We start from the raw sequence: 20,870 nt of genomic DNA, 5'->3' as shown, positions 1-20,870 counted from the left end.
TTACAAGCAACGGTCACAACATATCATATATCCGTCATCATGTTCAAAGTCACTAAAAATAATATATGAAACACATTATTATCGCTAGCCATAATATGTAACATTATACATCTTCTATAAAATTGTTATTCACTTACCAGATACATCTAGTAACACTGTCTTCGTCATCACCTTCGCCTTCGGGTGCTGTTTCAGTTTCTTCGCCTTCCGGTTCCGCCTCTCGTCCCTCTTCACTACTTATCGCACTGGCAGCATCATCCTCCACATTGGTGTTGGTTGTAACTTCAATTATAAAAAATATTTGTTACTCCTAACTTCATTAGATTCTACATTAAAAGATACACGATGGTTTCCTAGTTTGTAAAAAGTTTCAAAAATATAAATTCTTGAAAAAAAAAAATAAATTCATGACTGACAATAATATTGACATTACCAGGTCCAAAGATGTAAGGATGTTGGGAGGTAGCTGTAGAACTGCCGGCTCCGTTAATGGGTTGCTGCTTCGAATGAGGAGGTGGCGATGGAGGCGGAGGTGGCGTTCGTGGCGGTGGCGCTCCATAATTATGATCTTGGAGAACGAACTGAAGACACTGCAGTTAAAAAAGAATTTGCTTTAAATTGAAAATCCATTAATAATCTTAAGATACACATACACATCTTATAAACTAAAGCACATTGAGTATACTTTATAACGTATAGATTTGTACCTCGTAAGGAAGCGGCATTCTTCTTACTGGCGATTTAGGCGTACTTTGCTCCTCTTCTTTAGACATCCGTGACTCATTGTCGATTCTACAAGTATTATTGTTTTACTTTATTATAACAGTATAAAATCATTTAAAAAAGAATAAAATGAAGTAAATAAATTTATTATAAAGTTCACATACTTAAGCTTAAACTTACTTATTCTCAGTGACGTCTTTACGAGGTTCAATCGTAGCCGAGGTTATCGGAAGCAACGTTTTTATTTGTCCGGCTTGCTGTCGGATCTGCTGAGTGTATTGCGGCGTCATGACCAATTGTTTCTGCTGTATCGCTTGTTGCTGAATTTTGATCGGCGAGTTTTTGTGCGGAGCTATCACATTGGATGGTGTGACCACCGTTTGCTGCGGCAGCAAGGTCTTAATACATGTTTTTTGCGCCACTTGTGTCGCGATCGGACCTTGGGTTTTCGTAAATCCTGTTACGTTTGAACTCAACAAGGGTTTAACGACAGGGTTGCCGCCAATTTTCTGAGCGTGATTTCTTTGTGCAGGTTTCTGCGGTGGAATAGTCTTGATGCATCCAGATTGTTTTTGCGGAGCATTTTGCGGACCGATTATATTCTGTTGCTGCTGTTGTTGTTGAATAATTTTCACGGGTTGAGGAGGATTGTTATTTCTTTGCACTATGATAGGCTGTTGAATAACATTATTTTGGGAATTTGCAGTCGTCTTAGCGGGATTCACTATGGGTTTCTGCGAGATAGTCTTCAGACTTGCTACAGTTTGAGCAGCTTGCGTCTGACCCTTCGATATTCCTACCCTCATCATCGTTTGTTGCTGTTGCTGTTGCTGTTGCTGCTGTTGAACTTTCGAGTTCATCATAACCGGAGTTCTTTGATTGTTCGGTACAGGCGCTATCACCTTCGAATGCACATTAGTAATACCTCGTTGAACTTGTAGATTATTCGCCGATTGCTGTTGAGACTTTTGGATTACTTGTTGCGAACTTTGTAACAATTGCGCCGACGTAGTTTGCAACTGTATTTGTTGTTTAAGCACATTCGAATTTTGCGATGATTTGGAGACGTTTGGCACACTATTGCTCTTGCAAACATTACTCATCGTAGTTTGTAGTTTGGTGGTTTGTACTGTGGCCATTGTCTGAGATTTTTGCAGCCCGGTTGCCGTTGATTGAGATCTGGTTGCTTGTTGGCATGCCATAAAATGTTGCCCAGGTGGCGGATATTTTTGTATACCGGTTACAAGATTACTAGATTTCGAAACATTATTTATTTGTGTACTTGATTGTAATTGTTGCCTGCCCACGGTTAGAGATATCTTATGAGGCATTTGCAACTTTTGCTGTTGCGTTTTCAGATTTGGAAGATGATTGCCACACAATGGAACTTTTTGATTGTTGCAGACAGGTTGGAGGGTTGTTTTTTGCATATTCGTTGCGCCGACAGGCTGCGTCGTCTTCTGTGTCGGATTGCCTAGCTGAATTTTCTGCGGATTTGCGTTGTTCGCTGTTACCTGATTGTTTATAAACTGACCAGGTAACACTCGTGTTTTCTGCGCACCTTGTGATCTAGATAACGAATTATTACGTTGCGCAACTATGGTAGATGGGTTAGTGATCACATTTGTCACGGTCTTGATTTTTTGCGCCGATTGACTAGCTGAGATGATGCTGCTTGGCAATGATTTCGTGTAAAATCTTTGTAGATCCTTCACCGCTGTAGTAGAAGTGCTCGTGGAATATACTGGCTGACATTTGTGATGTAACGTAGTCTGTACATTGCTTGCCACCGTTACTTGTTGCTGCTTACAATGGATAAGGTCAGTGGTCGTAACTTGATTCTTCGATTGATATATCGGCTGACTGTTTTGTACAGTGATCATGGTTGTCTGCCAAGGACAGAGAACGCCGCCACTGTTGGGGGATGGCGAGGACGTCGAGTTAGTCGATGTTTGAGAAGAAATGTTGACCGTCACCGGGACAAGCTGCGCCTGATCAGTGGACGATGGCGATAACTTCTGCGAGATGACACGCGATGTCAACACCTCCGTGGTGTTGGTTTGTGAACCGGTGATAATTTTTTGCACCTGCTCCCTGGCGCCTTTAGCAACTGGATAAGTCACCACAGGCTTGACACTTGTGAGAGTAGACGCAGTGGTGATCGTCGTAGTCTGCTGCTCCTGGTTGCTTGTCGCTTCCAGAGACTGCAACTTGCCACTATTAGTAGCCACAGTGGCGTCGTCGCCGCTCGTGATCACCATGGCGTTCCCTGTCGTGGTGATAGTCGTTGCTGTGCCGGTGGCGACTGCAACGGGCTCCTGGGATCGCCATATCTCTTGAGCGAACAGTAACGTCGGTGGCTGTTCTTCACTCCTGTCGCTGTCCTTTGTCGTGTTCTCCACCACCGGCGCAGCTGCAGCTTCTACATCTAGTTTCAGAACAAAACTCATGGTGGTTTCATTAGCTTGACCATATTCCTTCTCCATTTCCGCAGACGTAGACTTCGTCGTTCCAGTCGCCATCGAAACGACAGTTTGCTTCGCTTCGTCATCATTGTTATCTGTGGCTGGTGTATTCTCGTTGATGCGACCGTCACTGCCGATCAACGAAGATGCCGGGGGAGGTGGGCCAGGCCCTGGGGACAATTGCTCCCCACTGCCACCTGTTCCACCCCCCGATAACTTGATTACCGATGGGGTCGACGTTTTGGTAGCCTTATGAGAGCACGCCAAGTGGAAACTCGCGAGCGAGTTTAGCGACCGGTCCAAGGACTGTTGGCTATCGTCCTCACCCGGCTTCACCAAGTCTAGTTCTCGATTTGGCTATTTGAGGACTGTGGACCATAGGCTGCAAGAGAAAAAAATCAAAATCATTATTACAAAAGTCGACACTTGAGATGTTTTATCAAATAACAATGTGATTTTATTTTTCTGTATCTCGCTTGTGTCATTGCAAAACTAACATCAAAGGAATTAAACTCTGTTAAATTAAATTACAACGCAGATATATTTCTTTTAAGTGAAGGAGCCTGTCGATCCGCTAATTTCTACACTCCAAAACGCACTTATAAGGAACATTTCTTTGTGAATCGTAAAAGATAATTTAATCGAATAATTTTAATTTGTCGAATGATTCATGCATAATTAAGACTAATTGAGAACTGAAACGCGAGCTACAATTTGTGACGTGTTGCTAAGAATTCTTTAGCTTTAACGAGATCTAACGCTATCATGATAATCAAGGCATCAAAGTCCTTTCTCTCCCCTTTCCCCCGGAAGTTTCCCAGTTGGAAAACCGATGATCAAACAAGGGATAGCCAGTTTCAAGAACATTCGACAAGTAATATGGGAGTTGTCTCGAAGTCGATGCGAGAGCACCGAGAAAGACGGAAGTGTGCTTGCGAGAGATTTCTGCAGAACGCAGATTCCGGACAACTTTCTCGACAAGTACGCGACGTTGGCTGTTGGCGGTCATTGATCACTATTGCGCGCGTCTTGCATATCTATGTTGCTCCTATCTATCCATATTAACACGCGCGCGATAGAAATACAAGGCTGCTTTATTTAACTCGATAAAGAAACGTGAGACTTTTTATGAGCACCGAACTACCAGAACGGCAACGCACCTTTGCGATCCATATTATTTCTCGTAAATGAGCAAAGATAAAGTATTTTGTCCTCAATTTCATTTAATCTACAAATTTATAAATCAAAGAATTTTTCAAAGAAGTAAAGACGACGCGCCAAAATGGTCGAGATTAAATCTTGATGCTTAATAACAGGGTTGGGTATTAATTAGTTAAAACATTAAAAGTTAAAAAAAAAAAATTAAAAAGTTAAAAACTTTTAACTCAACTTAGTTAATTGTAAATGAATTAATTTTTAACTTAATTTAGTTACTCCTAAACTTTATTTATTAACTTTTTTAAAATTAAAAATGTTTCTATCTCTTAATGCTAATATTTTTTTCTATAAAATCTTAAACATTAGAGAATTAATTTAAAAAAAGTACAATAATTTTATGATTAGAGACTTTATAATAATAGTCACATACAGTAGTCCGTTTTGACTCGCTAGATTTTGTCAATTCCCGCTTATATTTGAATCACACTAATTTTAGGTGTCATAAACATTATATTTCAGCAACATAAATAAAAAATGAGCCTTAGATGAAGAATTGTTATAAAACAGTGCTGCACATCCACCCATTTTCTAAATTTTTACGTAATTTTTTGTAACAAATATCTAGTAGTCGTAAACATGCGTGAGCAGTTGTTTCGGAAGTTAGATAAAGGTTAAAAAAAAAGAAAGATAATGCAAATAATATATACCCATCTCTCTCGCAAGATTTTGATAAAAATATCTTATGGTGTGACCCTTATTATATATAAATATATAACTTACACGTGAATAAAAAAACTAAACTAAAAATTAACTAATAATTTATATTGTGTTATTTAAAGTAATGTCATTTAAAAAAAAATTGGGACATTATCTTAAAAATAATTTTTTTTTAAACTTAAGTTAAAATTCAATCTTAACTTTTATTAAGTTAATATTTTATTCCTTCAACTTTTAACTAAATTTTATTAATTTTATAAGCCATTAATTTAATTTAATTAAAAAAAAGAAAAACATTAATTTATCAACCCTACTTAATAATATTTCTAACAATAAATAAATTTTAAAATACAATTAAGATATATTTAAAATTTACTTAGAATTATTAGGCACCAAGATTTCTGTCTTGAACATATTTGGTGCTTCTTTACTTCTTTGAAAAATTCTTTATAGTTACGTAAACATTTTTCTACGAAAATTGAAAAAATTTTTATTATTTGGCGAAATTTATAAAGATTCCAAAAATATTGTTTACCGGTGACAATTGTGCTTAGTTAATGTCTTGTGATAAGTTATCGCAAAATATTACACTTGAAAAAAAAGTTGTTAACCTGACTAAATTAGTTTGTCTTTATTTCTTTTGCTGGAGAACGCATTAAGCCAAATATAATACAAAAAAAATAGAACAAACTAAATTAAAAGAAATAAAAACTAATAAAATTAACAGTTTTTTTTTTCACAATATATATAAAATCCAGCTCGACGTAAAATTGCAAAAAGTTCAAGATTATCTCTTTCTCTCTCTTCCTTTCCGAGTTCAATCACAACCTTGAGAAGATATTGCAAATTATCGCTAACCTCGCATTCGAAATCGAAGTTGCAGATCGGAATTTCTTGCGATAGTACATTATTAGAATATCGCGAGTATATTCGCGGCCTCGTTATGCAAACGAATGAAGACGAGCGACACGTGCGCGCTATCGCCAAAGATAACGGATTACGACGAATTCAGCGAAGCGTACTATTTACTCAGTTAATTATCATGCACATCCATTTATGTTTTACACGACTGTGTGACACGCATCTGCCGTTTGCGATCGCCTCCATCGGGAGCGATCTTTTCTCAATTACCATGACCGTGTAACATCAAATATTGAATCAGGCGAGTCAAACGAGGAGTCGTGAATGAGACTGTTGGAAAAAATTCATTTACATTCAGAATCGAACGTCACATTCGCCCATTGACGATTCCTCACATCCGAATGTACAAACTCACAATTCTCAAGCAGTCCGACGGCGAAAGCCAAAGCATCTACGTGGCCTTCAACGATAATAATTTCTTGCTGGAATCGAAGCGACCAAGCGAGCGTCAGTTAACCGAGGTTGTGCGACGCGGCGAGGCGGCGTTTAATTTTAAACGGCATCCGCGAAATGAATCACCACGGTATTATTCCAAATGGCCGCGAAATCGCGCGGACATCTCGTCGCAATTCCGCGACTGCGACCCGCGACGACGGCAAAAGACATAGGATGCGTTCCACTTGACGCTAGCGATGCTCAGGAAATCATTTCATCCTTATTGTTTATCAAATGTTAAACAAGAACAAATAATGCTCGCGAACATTGTGAGCGCCAAACGGAAGACACCTTTAATGTAAAGTATCAAGTATAATATTGTACGTGACAACTGAATATAGAATAACTGAGAGAAATGTTTTGCATATGTGCACTGAAGAAAAAAATAGCCTAAATTTAAATAAATATTTATTTGTATAGTGCCAACTAAACATTTACTTACAATAAATAAATATTTATTTGATAAGAAGAAATGATTGTTAAATCAAATTAATGTTTTTTGTAAAAAAAAAAATTATGATATTTTTATATTTAATAAATATTTAATTGATATTATTCAAATAAATATTTGTTGAAATTTAGAATATTTTTTTCTCAATGTGACTTACAAAAACTTTCTTCTTTTTAATTTAAAATTTTTATTATTCTAATCAAAATCTGATTTGAAATAACTAAATTTTTATTAACAACAAAAATAACTTACGCTAATTAACTTAAACTTACAAAACTTTCTTTTTAACTTCAAAATTTTGTTCTAATCAAAATTTGGTTAGAATAATAAAATTTTGATTAGAACAACAAAAAATTTAAATTAAAAAGCAAGAAAATTTGTGTTACATATACAAAACATTTTTCTCAGTGCAATTTGGGTGCAATTTTTAATTAGTGGTAAATTTTTAATAACGATTATTTATATTAGCTTAAAATTTGGAGCTGATTTCTGGTTGACCAAACATCATCATTACTTTAAACGACTGCTGCATCCAAGGGAATGTTGATATTCTTACATCATGGAAGGAGACAGCGGCCCGCGCAATATAAGTAATATCCGACTAAATATAATGTCTGGAGCGCGCGGCGCTAATCCTAAGCATTTGTACTTGTCAGTTATATTCATGGCACGTAGAATATTCCGGAGCCACGCCGGTGGTCCTTCCAAATCTTGTTGGTTTCACGATACGCATACTCGCCTTTTCTTCCCAAAAAACTCAATCGTAGTGTTCGCCGATCGACAATCTCCGGTTCTCGATGCGTTAGATATTAAACGAGCCGCGACGTTTCCGCTTGCTATATGAATTCGATGGCGAGTCTTTTAAGTCACGAAGCAGAAAATGTTGATTCGCCAGTCATCGTGAAAGGTTAAAAAATTGAAATGTGAACGTCGGCTATTATCGACAGTGATGCCAACGATCGATAGCCATCGCTGCGATAGAATCGAGAAGTTCGCAACGAGTACTGTTAAATTCATAATATCATTAATTTGAATTATTTTTAATCATATCTACAGATCGCCACTGCTCCATCGCTAATTTGATTAAAACAATGGAGTTGATCAATTTAACTTAAGAAAAGATATTGAATATGACTCAAATTTTGTTTATTATTTACTAAATGCATACGTAATATGGATAACGCAATGTTTACTTCGAAACTAATCACAGAAATGGATTAATTTCTATTTTAACATCCATGAAAGTTAAAAAAATAACAAAATCCTATTTAATTCAAAGAATTCAGTTGCCATTGCTCCTTTGATATATCTAAGTGTAAATGCAGTAAGACTCGCGTAAATTTGCCATCGATATTCCGAAGGGGACACGCGAGGAGGGAATTAGAAAGTCTCGCGATTTTCAGCGTATCTCGCGGGCGAACGCGTGAGAGATTGCATCTGGGTGGACCTTAAAGAGCCCCGATTTTGCGAGAGCGGCGAACCTTTTCTCTTTCTCGTGACCGACTTTGGACGTATTGTTCGTTCTCGGAATCACCAAGAGAGAGCCGCCGTTCCGCGGCGTTCCGCGGCGAACAACAATCGTAACGCCTCAAAATCGCGCGCCCGCGACAGCGAGAGAAAGTATCGGATTGTATTTAAAATAAAACAACACATTGATCTGAGTATCCGGCTGCGAGCATTTCTTGCAAGGACAGCAACGTGCGGATAAAAATTACTAGCATAAAAAAAAGCTATTACACGCATTAGAGATTATCCTCAGAAAGGATAACAAGATAAATAATTTCTTGACACAATCTTATCGCATTCTTATGCAATATAAAAATAAAACAATATTAAGATTAAATCGATAATTCCTATTCTCCTTCCTCGAATTAAATAAGAATAGTTTCAAAGTACATCATTTGTAAACAATATTAAGAATCTTTATTTTAGACCGCATATGTGAAAAATACAATCAATAAGAGAAATTGAAAATGCCTATTACGGTCAAAGTTGGATCTTCATTGCTTAAAATAATTCAATCTTGAATTACTAATATACACTATATATGTACTTATGTGCATATATACCATATTGTAGTCTTTTCAAACTGCGAAATAATGAATTGTTTTTCCGGACTTAAAACTACTCTAGTAATCGCGAACTAAATTGACAAACAATTTTAATAATTTGATGCTACAATCAAGCATCATATTATAAAGATGTTAATATATTGAAAAACTGTTAATAAATTTATTGCGAAAAATATCATTTATATTCGTGCACATTTTAATAAAAAACTAAATAATGTGAATCCTAAACTATAAATTTGAGATAAATTAAATACATTTTCTAGAGTTAAATTGTTTCCGTCTTCAATGGTATATTAAGTAGAGCAGTGGCGACCTACAAATTATTAAAACTAACTAAACTAACTAAATAATTCCAATTGGATGTAATATTATGAATTTAATAATGTTTATCCGATGTTATAACTCATACTATATAGTATTTTACACAAAACCGACGTCCAAGATTATTTTATTCTAGACTTAAGAATTTTTAATTAAAAAATAAAATATTTCTTTATTAACTACGAGTAAATACGATTATTTCTATGTCAATTCTATTTTACGATAAATCGACAAGCACTTATAATAGCATTAAATCTGGAAATTCTTTTTGTGAAGATTGTAAATTAGAGATTAGAATTCCAATCAACTAGAACAAAATAGATTAAAATAAAAATAATTTGATTCATCAAATTCTAACCATCAATTCGCAATCCCTCATTCTCGAATAGTAAACATAGTTTAATGTAGACTTTAATATCTACTGCACCTGTGTACTTTGAATTATTAATATTAGTATAATTAATATTAATTACTTTATATAATATAGCAGAAAACATCAATCAATATATGAATAAAATGTATTGGTTATACATTATCTAGTTACAGATAATTATATCTTTTTTCCAAATTTCATAATAAACCTTCGAAAATAGGAAATTTTTGCAATACCGTGTATTCAGATAAACGCTAATTTAGTGAAAAGTCGAAACATATGCGCAGTTCGATTTTCCACCAAATAAGAGACTAGTGTTTACCGTATCTGAATACACGGTATTGCAAAAATTTCCTAATATTAATTTCGATATTCCATTTAAAGAGCTAATTATTTTAAATGTCGCATTCAATTTTGACGAAATGCTGTGTAACGTAATTTAATAGTAATGGAATTTAACGGAAGAAGCGATAATAAAATAATCAACTTTTAAAAATTGAATACTGAAGCTATTAAAAAAAAAATTGCATCAATAATGACGCGACACTTTTAACATCGTTGCACTTTTAAGTGCGAGAGTGAATATCGAGCTTCGAAAGTTTCGATCGCGTCTTCAGACTTTAGTGGCTAATCTTTCAAGATACCACGCAAGTAGGAATCGATCTTTGTAGTTAACTTCAAGTGCTCCACTCAACGGCGTTGTCGCGCGCGCGGAATTAACGAGTTCTCGTGGCGATCCCGCGGCGAAGTGCAGCGCGCCGCTGCACTTCGTAGCGACAACGGGTAGCGTCTCGTCTCGTTGTTGGCAGCAATGGGATCCGCGGCGACCTACTTGGCGTACCTCGACCCCCTCGTGCATCGATTCGAACCGAAATTATTTCCGACCGATTATTGTTCAACCACCAACCCCTGCCGGTGGATGCCTCTCCTCGAGCGTGTTTCCGAAATAGAAAACGGATGTATTTTTAAATTAGACTGTGATGGAAATTAACATCTTGACAATATAGACTTCCTCCGCGCTGAAGAATTTTCGGAGAAAAATCAATTCCCTATTTTATCGTAGATTAGATTAGATTGTTTTCTAATCTGCAATTTCTATTCAAATTGATGCGAAATGCTATCTCCAGAATACGAAAAGTTAAAACGGATTGGCCATTGATTGACGTTACACACACATAGAAAAATATATATTGTAGTTCATATATCCACAAATCTATCATAAATTCATCACAAACATCAAAAAGTGACTTCAAAAATCGCTCATTGTTTGGGCCCTCGATTTTGGAATTGAACTGTGTGCCAAATTTGACCTTATATTGAAACATTAATTACAGAGAAGTTTGAAGTTAAGGTAACAATTTTTATTAGAGCTGGGAATGTAAAAGAAAATGGATTTTCGCATAGACGTGATATAATACCCCCCCCCCCCTCTCCAGCTATGATAACAATTGTCACTTCAATCTAAAACTTCTTTATAATTAATATCTCATTGTAGGGTATCATTTGGCTGTTTAGTCCAAAAATTGAGGGCCTAAAAAACGTGCGAAAAAAAACTCCTTTTTTTGGAGTTACTTTATTTAAAAATATTTTGAATTTAATAAGTTTAATATATATTTCAATTAAGATTACTAAAATTAAAATAAATTCGATTTGCTTTTCATATACAGTCGCTTCTTGGATTTTATATTCTTTAAAAAAAAAATAAATTTTTGAGTACATAATATCTTTTTTAAATTTGTAATAAATATGTATTTAAGATTGTTATTAAGAAAATATTCTTTGTTAAAGATAACCATTACTTAAAATGAAGAAAGTTAATTGAATAATTACTGTTCTTAGCAATAGAATAGTATTTTCTGTGTGTGAACTTCATGAATATCGATGGGAAAAATCAAGCTCTTTTGGAAACGAATGCGTCGATATCTTAGTGAGGCACTGCAAGCATTGTATTTCTACAACGTAAATTTCTTTAGGCGCGGCAAACGACAGCGCGAAGGAGCATCTATTACGCATTTATCTGTTGGAAACAATGACCTCATCGTGTCGAGCGTTACGATGAATTATTTACGATCACGTGTGGAAAACTTCTTTGTTTCCGAGTTACTGTACGATATACATATGTAGATTTAACTATTACATCGATGTGCACTTAAGAAGATATAAAACTATCCTTCTTTCGATCTCGTAATGATAAAAAAATAATAATTTTAATGTCTTCATTAAATGAAAGATTGTAAACCTCGATTTCGTTGAAAAAGAAACTGTGAAAAAATCCCTGGATTACAGTGAGATTTTTCGTTTCGACAATCGATTAAAATTTTGTTGACATAACACAATTATGTTGTATCAAATATATAAAAATTGATAAAGATGAATTAGAATCGTATAATAATTGCAATGCATTTTGATTTTCATTGGTAATTACGAGATAGCCACTTCGTGATTGATGAGTATTTCTACCAATGTAGATTAACTTCATAATCTCGGTAATTCTTAAAATTAGAAAAAGATGCAGAACTAATTGAACCAAGATTCAAGTTAATGTACACTGGTGGACATAAGAATGACGAATCACGTAAAAGTTTCGTTGCGAGTAATTTCGTCGATTAAAGTTAAGTCCGAGTTCGGTCGAGGTCGCCTTGAGAACTTAAATGAATCGCGTCTTCTTATACGTGCCCGCGGCGAAATCTGTAAAGTTAGCGCATTCTATTTTAATATAAAAAAAAAATAATTCCAGTAATAGTTTTTAGCAATTATCATAGTTCTATAGTTTATCAAAATAAAAAAAAAGTTCTACGTTTTTATATTAAAAAAACCAAAATTAACCACATTTTCAATTTTGATTTTTTTTTTTTCTAAACAATGCGCAACTTTTTTATTTTCATAAAGATGAAACTATGAAAAATGCTACTAGAACTGTCATCATTTTTCTTTATATTAATAGAATGCTGTACTAACTTTACAGATTCACATAAATTTAGGTTACGAACGCCATTCTATTAATATAAAAAGAAAAATAATGACAGTAACATTTTTCATAGTTCTACAGTTCCTCATAAAAATAAAGAAGTTATCGCATCTTTTATACCAAAAAAAACCAAAATTATCACTCCATATTTTCAATTTTGGTTTTTTAATATAAAAAATGTGGAACATTTTTATTTTTTTTATTTTTATAAGGAACCTATAGAGCTATAAAAAATATTGGATTTATCATTATTTCAAATATTTTTTTCTATCAATGTCGTGTGCTCTGGAACTTCACAGATCCCCGCGACGCTATCAATTGCTCGGATTACTCGCTCGCCCGTCGTTTACAAGCCGCTGCCGTTTACAACGAACGGATCGCACATGACGCTTCCGCTGACCCCTTCGGGGGTCTGCTCTCCCGACGGTCGACGTTACAGGAAAACGATGTTGCTCTCGCGCGCGTGCGCGACTCCGCGGCGCGCATTCCGTCGCCGTGTTAGCCAGCCTGAGCTTAACTGCCGCGCAAACGTCACGGATGCAGGACCGGACTTGATACAGCCAACTTATCTCATCATCGTGAATCACTTAGGAAGGCATTCGTAATTCGATCTTACATTTAAGATTATCTCGGGTACGATCGCGAGACGCTGTATGATCGTTTCATTGGCTGGATGGAGTCTTAAGATCACACCTAAGATCAAACTCCAATCGATCTTAGATATAAGATCTGTCCGTAACTACCGCGCTTAATTCTTCGGAGCTTAATTGAAATCTCTAAGACAGTTACTGATGCCAGGTCTGTAAGACCCAGATGCATTTAATTATGTTAATTAAAAGACACTAATTAATTTGAGAACCAAAATGACGTACCTTTTATAAAAAGAGTTGAATACTAAATATACTTTATTGAAATCTTCTTAATCTAAATTTGCAGATGCGCATAAAGAAAATTAAATTTTTTTGATAAAATAATTTATAAATGAGTTTAGGTTAGACCCACCGTCAATTTCAAAGCTTTAATCATTTAAATCGAGATACTTCTAAGAGTCAACAAAAATCTTGCGACGCATATACGCTTACAGATGAAAATTGAGAGTAAATCGTTATGTTATTAGAGATACGTTGCTGTCTAAGACATTCTCTATTCCGATTTTTTTCAATCGATTAACATCCTTACTCTCTAAACCTTTTAGAGTAAATCTCATTCTAAAGAGTGAAATCTTAAAGATAAAAAATTGTCTTTTTTCAAGACCGGCTCAATTTTCACTTTTTAGAGTGAGATTTCATTCCAAAAAATATAGAGTAGAACTTTTATAGAAAAAATAAATATAAAATATAATAATTTTTAAGAAATCGAATGAAGCGAACGTAAGTCAAGTCTCATCCTGGGGGTATACGGATGTTCGAATCCGTTCCTGTGTTCACAGCATGGATGATGGCACAAGAAGGGGAGAAGAGGGAGTGTAGCGGGAGGAGAGAGCGAGAGAAGAGGCCACTTAATGGCGAATACGCATATACATGTAAATCGCGTGTCAGCCTAGGCCATCTAATGATTCCAGCATTATCCACAGGCAACCGCAGGCAATGTAAATCGAATGACAGCCTCACGCTTCCATGGCGAGAGTCATTAAAGATGCAGCACTAGAGCACTCGGATGGAAAATGGACTACCACTCGCAAAACAGAATATCCGGTTACGCCGGACACAGATATACTTTCTCGAAACGTAAACTTTTCGTATTTACTTGAAAGCATCCAACGTTTATCCGCGAACCGAGATGAACTTAGTGCCCATCCCAGCTTACAAGATTTACAGAATTTAGAATCAAGACGCTTTTAATAATCCCCATCAAGATTCTCGCGCTATCCACAGCCAACTTCGCGTCTTATTCTTCATTCAGATTCAAACGGACTTTGAGTACAATTTTATTAATTACAAATGTACTTGTGATATCAAAAATTCTTTATCCCGCCAGAATCATTCCTGATGGTAATTTTTATCAGAAATATATATATATTTTTTTTTTTTTTCAAAAAATCGAGAAAGCGCAAAGGACAGCGTATGGAAAAATTTCTAACAAGAGAGACTCCAGGATCCCTCGAAAGTTGGTAGGTGTGGTTTATTTTTCTTTTTTTTTTTTAGCAAGCTTGCGGTGGTCGGAAAATATCGATTGCGCGGATACGCGGTTAGATACGCGTCATCTAGACACTTTCGGGTATACAGTGTATCCGCATGCCCCGCGCACCTCGCTATTCTCCACCCTCCCACCCCCTCCGGCCGAATGCACCTATGACTAGTTCCACGCCGTTGAATAAACGTTCCGTTTCTCGGTCGCTCTCACTTTTTCCCCGCCGCCTGTTCCCACCCCTTGACCCCCTACGTTCTCGTCTCTCCTTCGCCCCCACCCCCGCGGTTCTCCACCTTTCTCGTAACACGCGCATGGGTATGCAACGGCGTGCAGTGAGCCGTACACAAAGGCCTGATTGCCGGACACCCGGTGAAATATGCCAGTCCCCGCCAATAACCGGTATCTCGCTACCCTCTCTTCACTTTTACGCTGTCTTCGCTGCGGGTTCACGGAACGACGACAGGGTGGAGGAAGGAGATGGAGAACGGAGGGGAGGAGGAGGGGGAACACGAAGTATGGAGTCAGGGTGGGGGAGGAACAAGGGGAACGAAACACCGATGGAAGTATATCGAGATACAAGAGACAATGTGACGCGAGCTGGATACTGATGCTACCATAGGAAGGATGAAGAAAAAGAGATACAAAAAAAGAGAGAGAAAGAAGAGAACTCTCGTACTTGTTAAAATTAGTTTTATTCAACACTTTGGGATGGTCGTCACAGTTGCGCATTCGAACGAATAAGCGGCAATAATCGCATGGAATAAGCAGAATTATAAATAAAAAGAGAAGAGAAAGAAATGTTTAATTGGAAAATATTTTTAGAATTTCCAGGAAACATCGAATTGTCGAAAACAACGTTGAATTATATAAATACATAACTCATTGTTCTACTTGAGAGATTTTTACAATTCGTTGTACGAATTTCAATCGTACGTTTATATGCAATACAGTATGTAGTTTTTTATTCAATAAAATAAAATTTAATATATAAGCCTGTGGGAGAGAGAGAGAGAGAGAGAGAGAGAGAGAGAGAGAGAGAGATGAAGTATTCTCGGACACGCTTGTTCCGGTACTCGCGTAAGGTTGTTTTCATGATATAGTTGTGCGGGTAGTTCGATCGAAGATAAGCGGAGCGTAGGAGGTAAAGCTAGGTGAGACTCCTAGGGCAGTAACGATACTGAGAGGTACCAACATTACCGCGTGAAAATTACGCTTAATGCTCGCTCCGTATATTCATGTTATTCTGCAAATAAAAGCTATTCTGCGACGTAGCTGAGGTAACTAAAATAAAAAATGAAATCCAGAGTAGATGTTACTGAGGAACAAAATATGAATTTCTTGCTTAACGGCGTTGCTCGAAGAGGTAATCTTAAATCCATTTTTTATTTAGATTAGTTGAATTCTAATCTTCGCAATTTATTAATTTTTAATGTAATACACCGAGAGAAATGTTTCGTATGATACATCGTGATTTACAAAGACTTTCCTATTTTTATTATTCTAAAATTTCGATTGGATAACAAAAATTTCTAAATTCAAAAATAAGAACGTTTTTATACGAAGTTAAAAATTTGGTTCTAATCAAAATTCAATTATATTCTAACAAAACGTTTGAAGTAAAAAGAAATTTTTTTGTAAGTCACATACAAAACATTTCTCTCAGTCCGATACACCCTCGACGCAATTTCAAGCTCGAGGTGCTGTGACAGTCGGCGGTGCATTTCGATGTGCAGCGTAGACTTGAGTGGCACTCAAGCCGTGAGTAGAACGTACATATTCGCCGCGGCTTGTTCGTTCTTTCAAGAATGCGCAACGCCGAACGGAGAGCAGCATTCCCGCAGGTTTGCCGTTGCAGTCCTCGCGCGACATTGCTCGCGTGACAACGGCTGTAGAGAGAATCGTGATTCTGTTCCCTGGCAAAGTAAATAACGCGCGGCTCATCTACGACACGGCACGGCACGGCGTGGCGTTGCGTCGTTGCGCCACTGCGCCCGCTGGCGCTTTCGTAATCCCCTTTTCGTACTTTCGCGACGGTCGATATGCAACGAAACGGCGACGCATATCGCGCTCGTTCGCGCGACCGCTGGAAGATGGCCGCGTTCCTCGGCGTGCGCATAGACGTCGCAACGCCTACAATATCTCTTGCTTCGCGTCCGGAGCGACATTTCGGCGAATCTCCGATTAACTTTAATCGGCGGTTAATTCGATCATGGTTAAGCAAGATTTCTAGCTCTGCGATTCGTCGTTTCTTTAATCCAATTCTTCTTTTCTTACACGACGAAAAAAAAAATTGTAGTTGTATTAGATAAAATAAGGTGTTACGCGATAAGCTAATCGTCCATTTAGTTAATCCTTGGATACCTTCAACCTAACCGATTAGCTTACTCGCCAATTAACTTGTCAAGCAACAGCTGTGCTATCTTGTTAACGTGGATAGAATTATAAACTTTTTTGTTGTTCGAACGTGGAAAATTTCATATTGGATGAATTATGTAGAAGTTTTGCTATAATGTTAGCAATTCCGATATATTTTTATCATCAATGTAGATTTTTATCAATTCAAAACTTTAATCTCTGTTTAATTTACTTTTCATCTTTTTATCAATTCTTAGATCTAAAAGAAGATAAAAATCAAACAGACTAAAATTAATATACAGGTAGAAATAAGCATTGAGCGTTAAATTAATTGCTGCAGATTAAATTAATTATGAATGCAAGCAAACTCGCTCTTAATTCCTATAAAACCAAAAGAAATTTAAATAACCAAAAGAAAGTGAAATTTTCCGATTTAAATCTCTCTCTCTCATTATTGATATCGGATATATATTTCAAAATCATCCATTAATTGTAATAAACAAGCGACAATCTTTTTAATGAGATTTATCTCGCTGTTATAAATATGTAAATTATTTATTTAATAAAATATTTATTTTTAATAAAAAAATATGAATGTACTCAGAGCTACAAACAAACTTTATTACTATTAGTTGTAATCAATTTCTAAAAGAAAAAAATAAGATGGACTGACTTTCAAGTATCGGCAAGCCGAAATGATCATCAATGTCGATTGTGATAATGATTAGTGACTACATTAATCTATCATAATACATTATATTCGATGAAGGATGTTGCATTCGACGAACACCTCCTCTTCCAGTCGACGATCGACGTAGCACGATTTCGCATCGCGGTTTCACAGATTAATCAGTTAGGAATGCGAACATGCGGCGAGGAAGGACCGGAGGCTGCAAAAGCGATCGAGAATGAGTAGACCGAGATCGGACAGTCTAAAGACCGTTTTAGATAATCTTTAACTCGTCCTGAAAATTCTACATATAATTTGGCATATACATTGTTAAAGATAAATTTAAAATTAACATAAAAATTTAAGTCCGCTATACGTCTTTAAGTTAAAATTAATATTTTTAATAGTATATTTACTATGTTTTGTCATTATTTTATATGATTAGAATTTTGTAAATATTAATCGCAACAACTAGCGTTGACTCTTTATGCTTCTTTCTTACATCGTGATTGATTTATTCATCAGAGTCTTATCAACTTATATACTGTATTTAAATCAGTCATTTGAGAAATATCAATAAATCAAAAAATCTAACCTTTTGGAAAAAAGACTGAAAAAGCTTGTTAATTTTTACAACTGTAATATTAAAAAGTCAGTTTTCCAAAAGCTAAATTTCTTAACTGGAAATTATAAAATTCGCACAAAAATATTATTAAGCATCAAGACCCACTTTGACCAAGTATAACCTTTTTCGTTTTTTCTATGTTGAACATTTTCGCTTAATACTTTTCAGATTCTTTTTCTTATGGAGTTTCTTAAATGACCAACATTTGCAAACATCGTCTATAAGATTAAAACGCCATCAAGATGGAGGAAAAGTCAAGCTTTGATAAAATCGGCGTTTAGATGGATGATGGCTCTTCCATTGGGAAACCGACGTTTGTTCAATATCGCGCGAGCAAATCGCGGCGGTACGTTAAACGTGGGTGTCCCAGAAGAACGGAGGGAACGACGTGAAAGACGACGACCCGGCATTGTGCGCCTCCGCTATTACATCCAAGGTTACCCCGACGAGTCGTAAACTCTCCTCTCGTACCTCGACGTTCTCTCGCGTGTGCATCAGCTCCCTGTTCCGCTTATCCGCGACGCGGGACTATATTTCAAACGCGTCTCGATAATGCACAAATTGACTCGGCGTCGACACCTGATCATTAACGCTGTCCAGTAAAATGCAAACAGTATCCCTATTTTGTAACTCTTAATGATAGCGTCGATGTCGTTACGTTGTCGTTGCACAAGTAAAAAAGCTGCACAATGACAATATAATGAGCGGCCAGCACGTCGTAAGAATTGCACGCGGAAAAAAACAATCATGATTAAATTAACAAAGATGTGTTTGATTGTGCAAATTTTGATGGAAGAACTTTTCTTATATTCCGTTCGAGTGTCCTAAGCCATTAGACCACCGAGGCCTTAGTAATGTTCTTTGCAATAAGAAGTACAATAAGGGAAAAAAGTCTTTCTTTCGGACGACGTAATATAAACAATATTAAGAATCTTTATTTTGAACCGCATATACTATATATAAAACTACTCTAGTAATCGCGAATTAAATTGACAAGCAATTTAATAATTTGATGCTACCATCAAGCATCATATTATGAAAATGTTAATATGTTGAAACTGTTAATAAATTTTTTATTTATATTCCCCGGAAAAACAATTCGGCGCACAGTTCTAAAAAGACTATAATATGGTATATATGCAAGTACATATATATATAGTAGTGTAATTAATAATTTAAGATAGAATTATTTAAAGCAATGAAGATCCAGCTTCGACACAATAGACATTTTTCTAGTATTGATTGTATTTCTCACATATGCGGTATTCGCTATAAAAAAATAAATATTCTTAATATTGTTTTCTTGTAATCAAATATTTTATTATTATTATGACGAGGGAAAAAGAGTATGATTAGATTTTAATATGATATGTGTATGGTTAAAGGAGTAGAGAATTTCTGATTCTATTCTAAACAGAATTTCTGATTATCACAATTAAATAATCTAGTATTCCAAAAGTTATTATCTTCATCAGAATTTATGCAACCTTCGTCAGATTATTTTATAACCAAAAAATTATTCATCATAAAAAATGATTCATATTTTATAAAACAGTCTCTTTGTTACAATATATTTCAGACTGATTCAATCAACTTTTTTTTCTAGTGTAAAATACAGGACTATATCGTTGAAGTCACAATTGCGGCGAGCGAACAATTGAGCATAATAATTAGCGCGTCCGCTTTCCGAATGTTCCGAATGTCGAAGCGTAATTCCGAGGCAGTTAAGATTATCAGCGCGTCGGAAAACAGAACGGAAACTTTTATTTACGCAATCGCGAAGCGTGCACTTTTTCGTCATTTCTCAGATAAAAAGAGAGAGACGGACGGAGAGATACTACGGCGAGAACTAGAGATAGAGTCCGCGCGCGGAACAACTTCCGTCGACGAGAAACTCGCTGAAAGAAAACACGCAACATTTATTTTCCCCGCCCTTGGACACATAATGCGTGTGCGCTCATGTATATCTACACGCGTGTCCATCACGTGGCACGTTTCTTCGGCCCGTTATGCGTGCAAGGCAATAAACACGTGTGTTCCTTACGTGTGTGACGAAGTGTGCTGACAAAAAAATGCTGAAAAAAAATTTTAATAAATATATGTTTATAAATAGTACTACTAGATTCTTAAGAGATTGGACATCATTTAGACAACTTCTGATTGGTCCGCCACATTTTTCAACACGCTTAAGATAGAATGAGATGCGTGGGTGTCTCATTCTATCTTAAGCAGGTCACAAAAAATATGGCGGATCAAACAATGTTCATCTCTTATTTGCAGATTTTTAAATAATACTAGCAAAACATTTACTTACGGTAAAAATTTATTTAATAAAAAAGTAAGACTCTTAAATCACAAATTGATGGTTCTTCTTGTATCAAATAAATATATGTTTCTACATTTAATAAAATATTTAGTTTAGTACTAATATTTATTAATGCAAGAATTTATTAACAAATATATATTATTGACGAATATATATATTT

General features: G+C 35.9%; 1 protein-coding gene across 4 annotated transcripts in view; it reads right to left on the bottom strand.

The window, feature by feature from the left end:
• The window catches only part of LOC108750002, a 42,181-nt gene that overhangs the window by 9,176 nt on the left and 12,135 nt on the right, over positions 1-20,870 (bottom strand). For all 4 annotated transcript variants that reach the window (XM_018489151.1, XM_018489153.1, XM_018489154.1 and 1 more), the window contains exons 2-6: positions 904-3,570; positions 708-792; positions 434-590; positions 138-282; positions 5-52 (exon numbers count right to left, since the gene is read on the bottom strand). In XM_018489151.1, the coding sequence (XP_018344653.1) occupies positions 5-52; positions 138-282; positions 434-590; positions 708-792; positions 904-3,245 (2,777 nt within the window). In that variant the 5' untranslated portion in view covers positions 3,246-3,570. The remainder of the gene's footprint in view (positions 1-4; positions 53-137; positions 283-433; positions 591-707; positions 793-903; positions 3,571-20,870) is intronic.

Source organism: Trachymyrmex septentrionalis, unplaced genomic scaffold, assembly GCF_001594115.1.
Source record: "Trachymyrmex septentrionalis isolate Tsep2-gDNA-1 unplaced genomic scaffold, Tsep1.0 scaffold32, whole genome shotgun sequence".
Classification (NCBI taxonomy): Eukaryota; Metazoa; Arthropoda; class Insecta; order Hymenoptera; family Formicidae; genus Trachymyrmex; species Trachymyrmex septentrionalis.
Note: the sequence above shows the minus strand (reverse complement) of the source record. Positions and strands in the feature narration are given on the sequence as shown.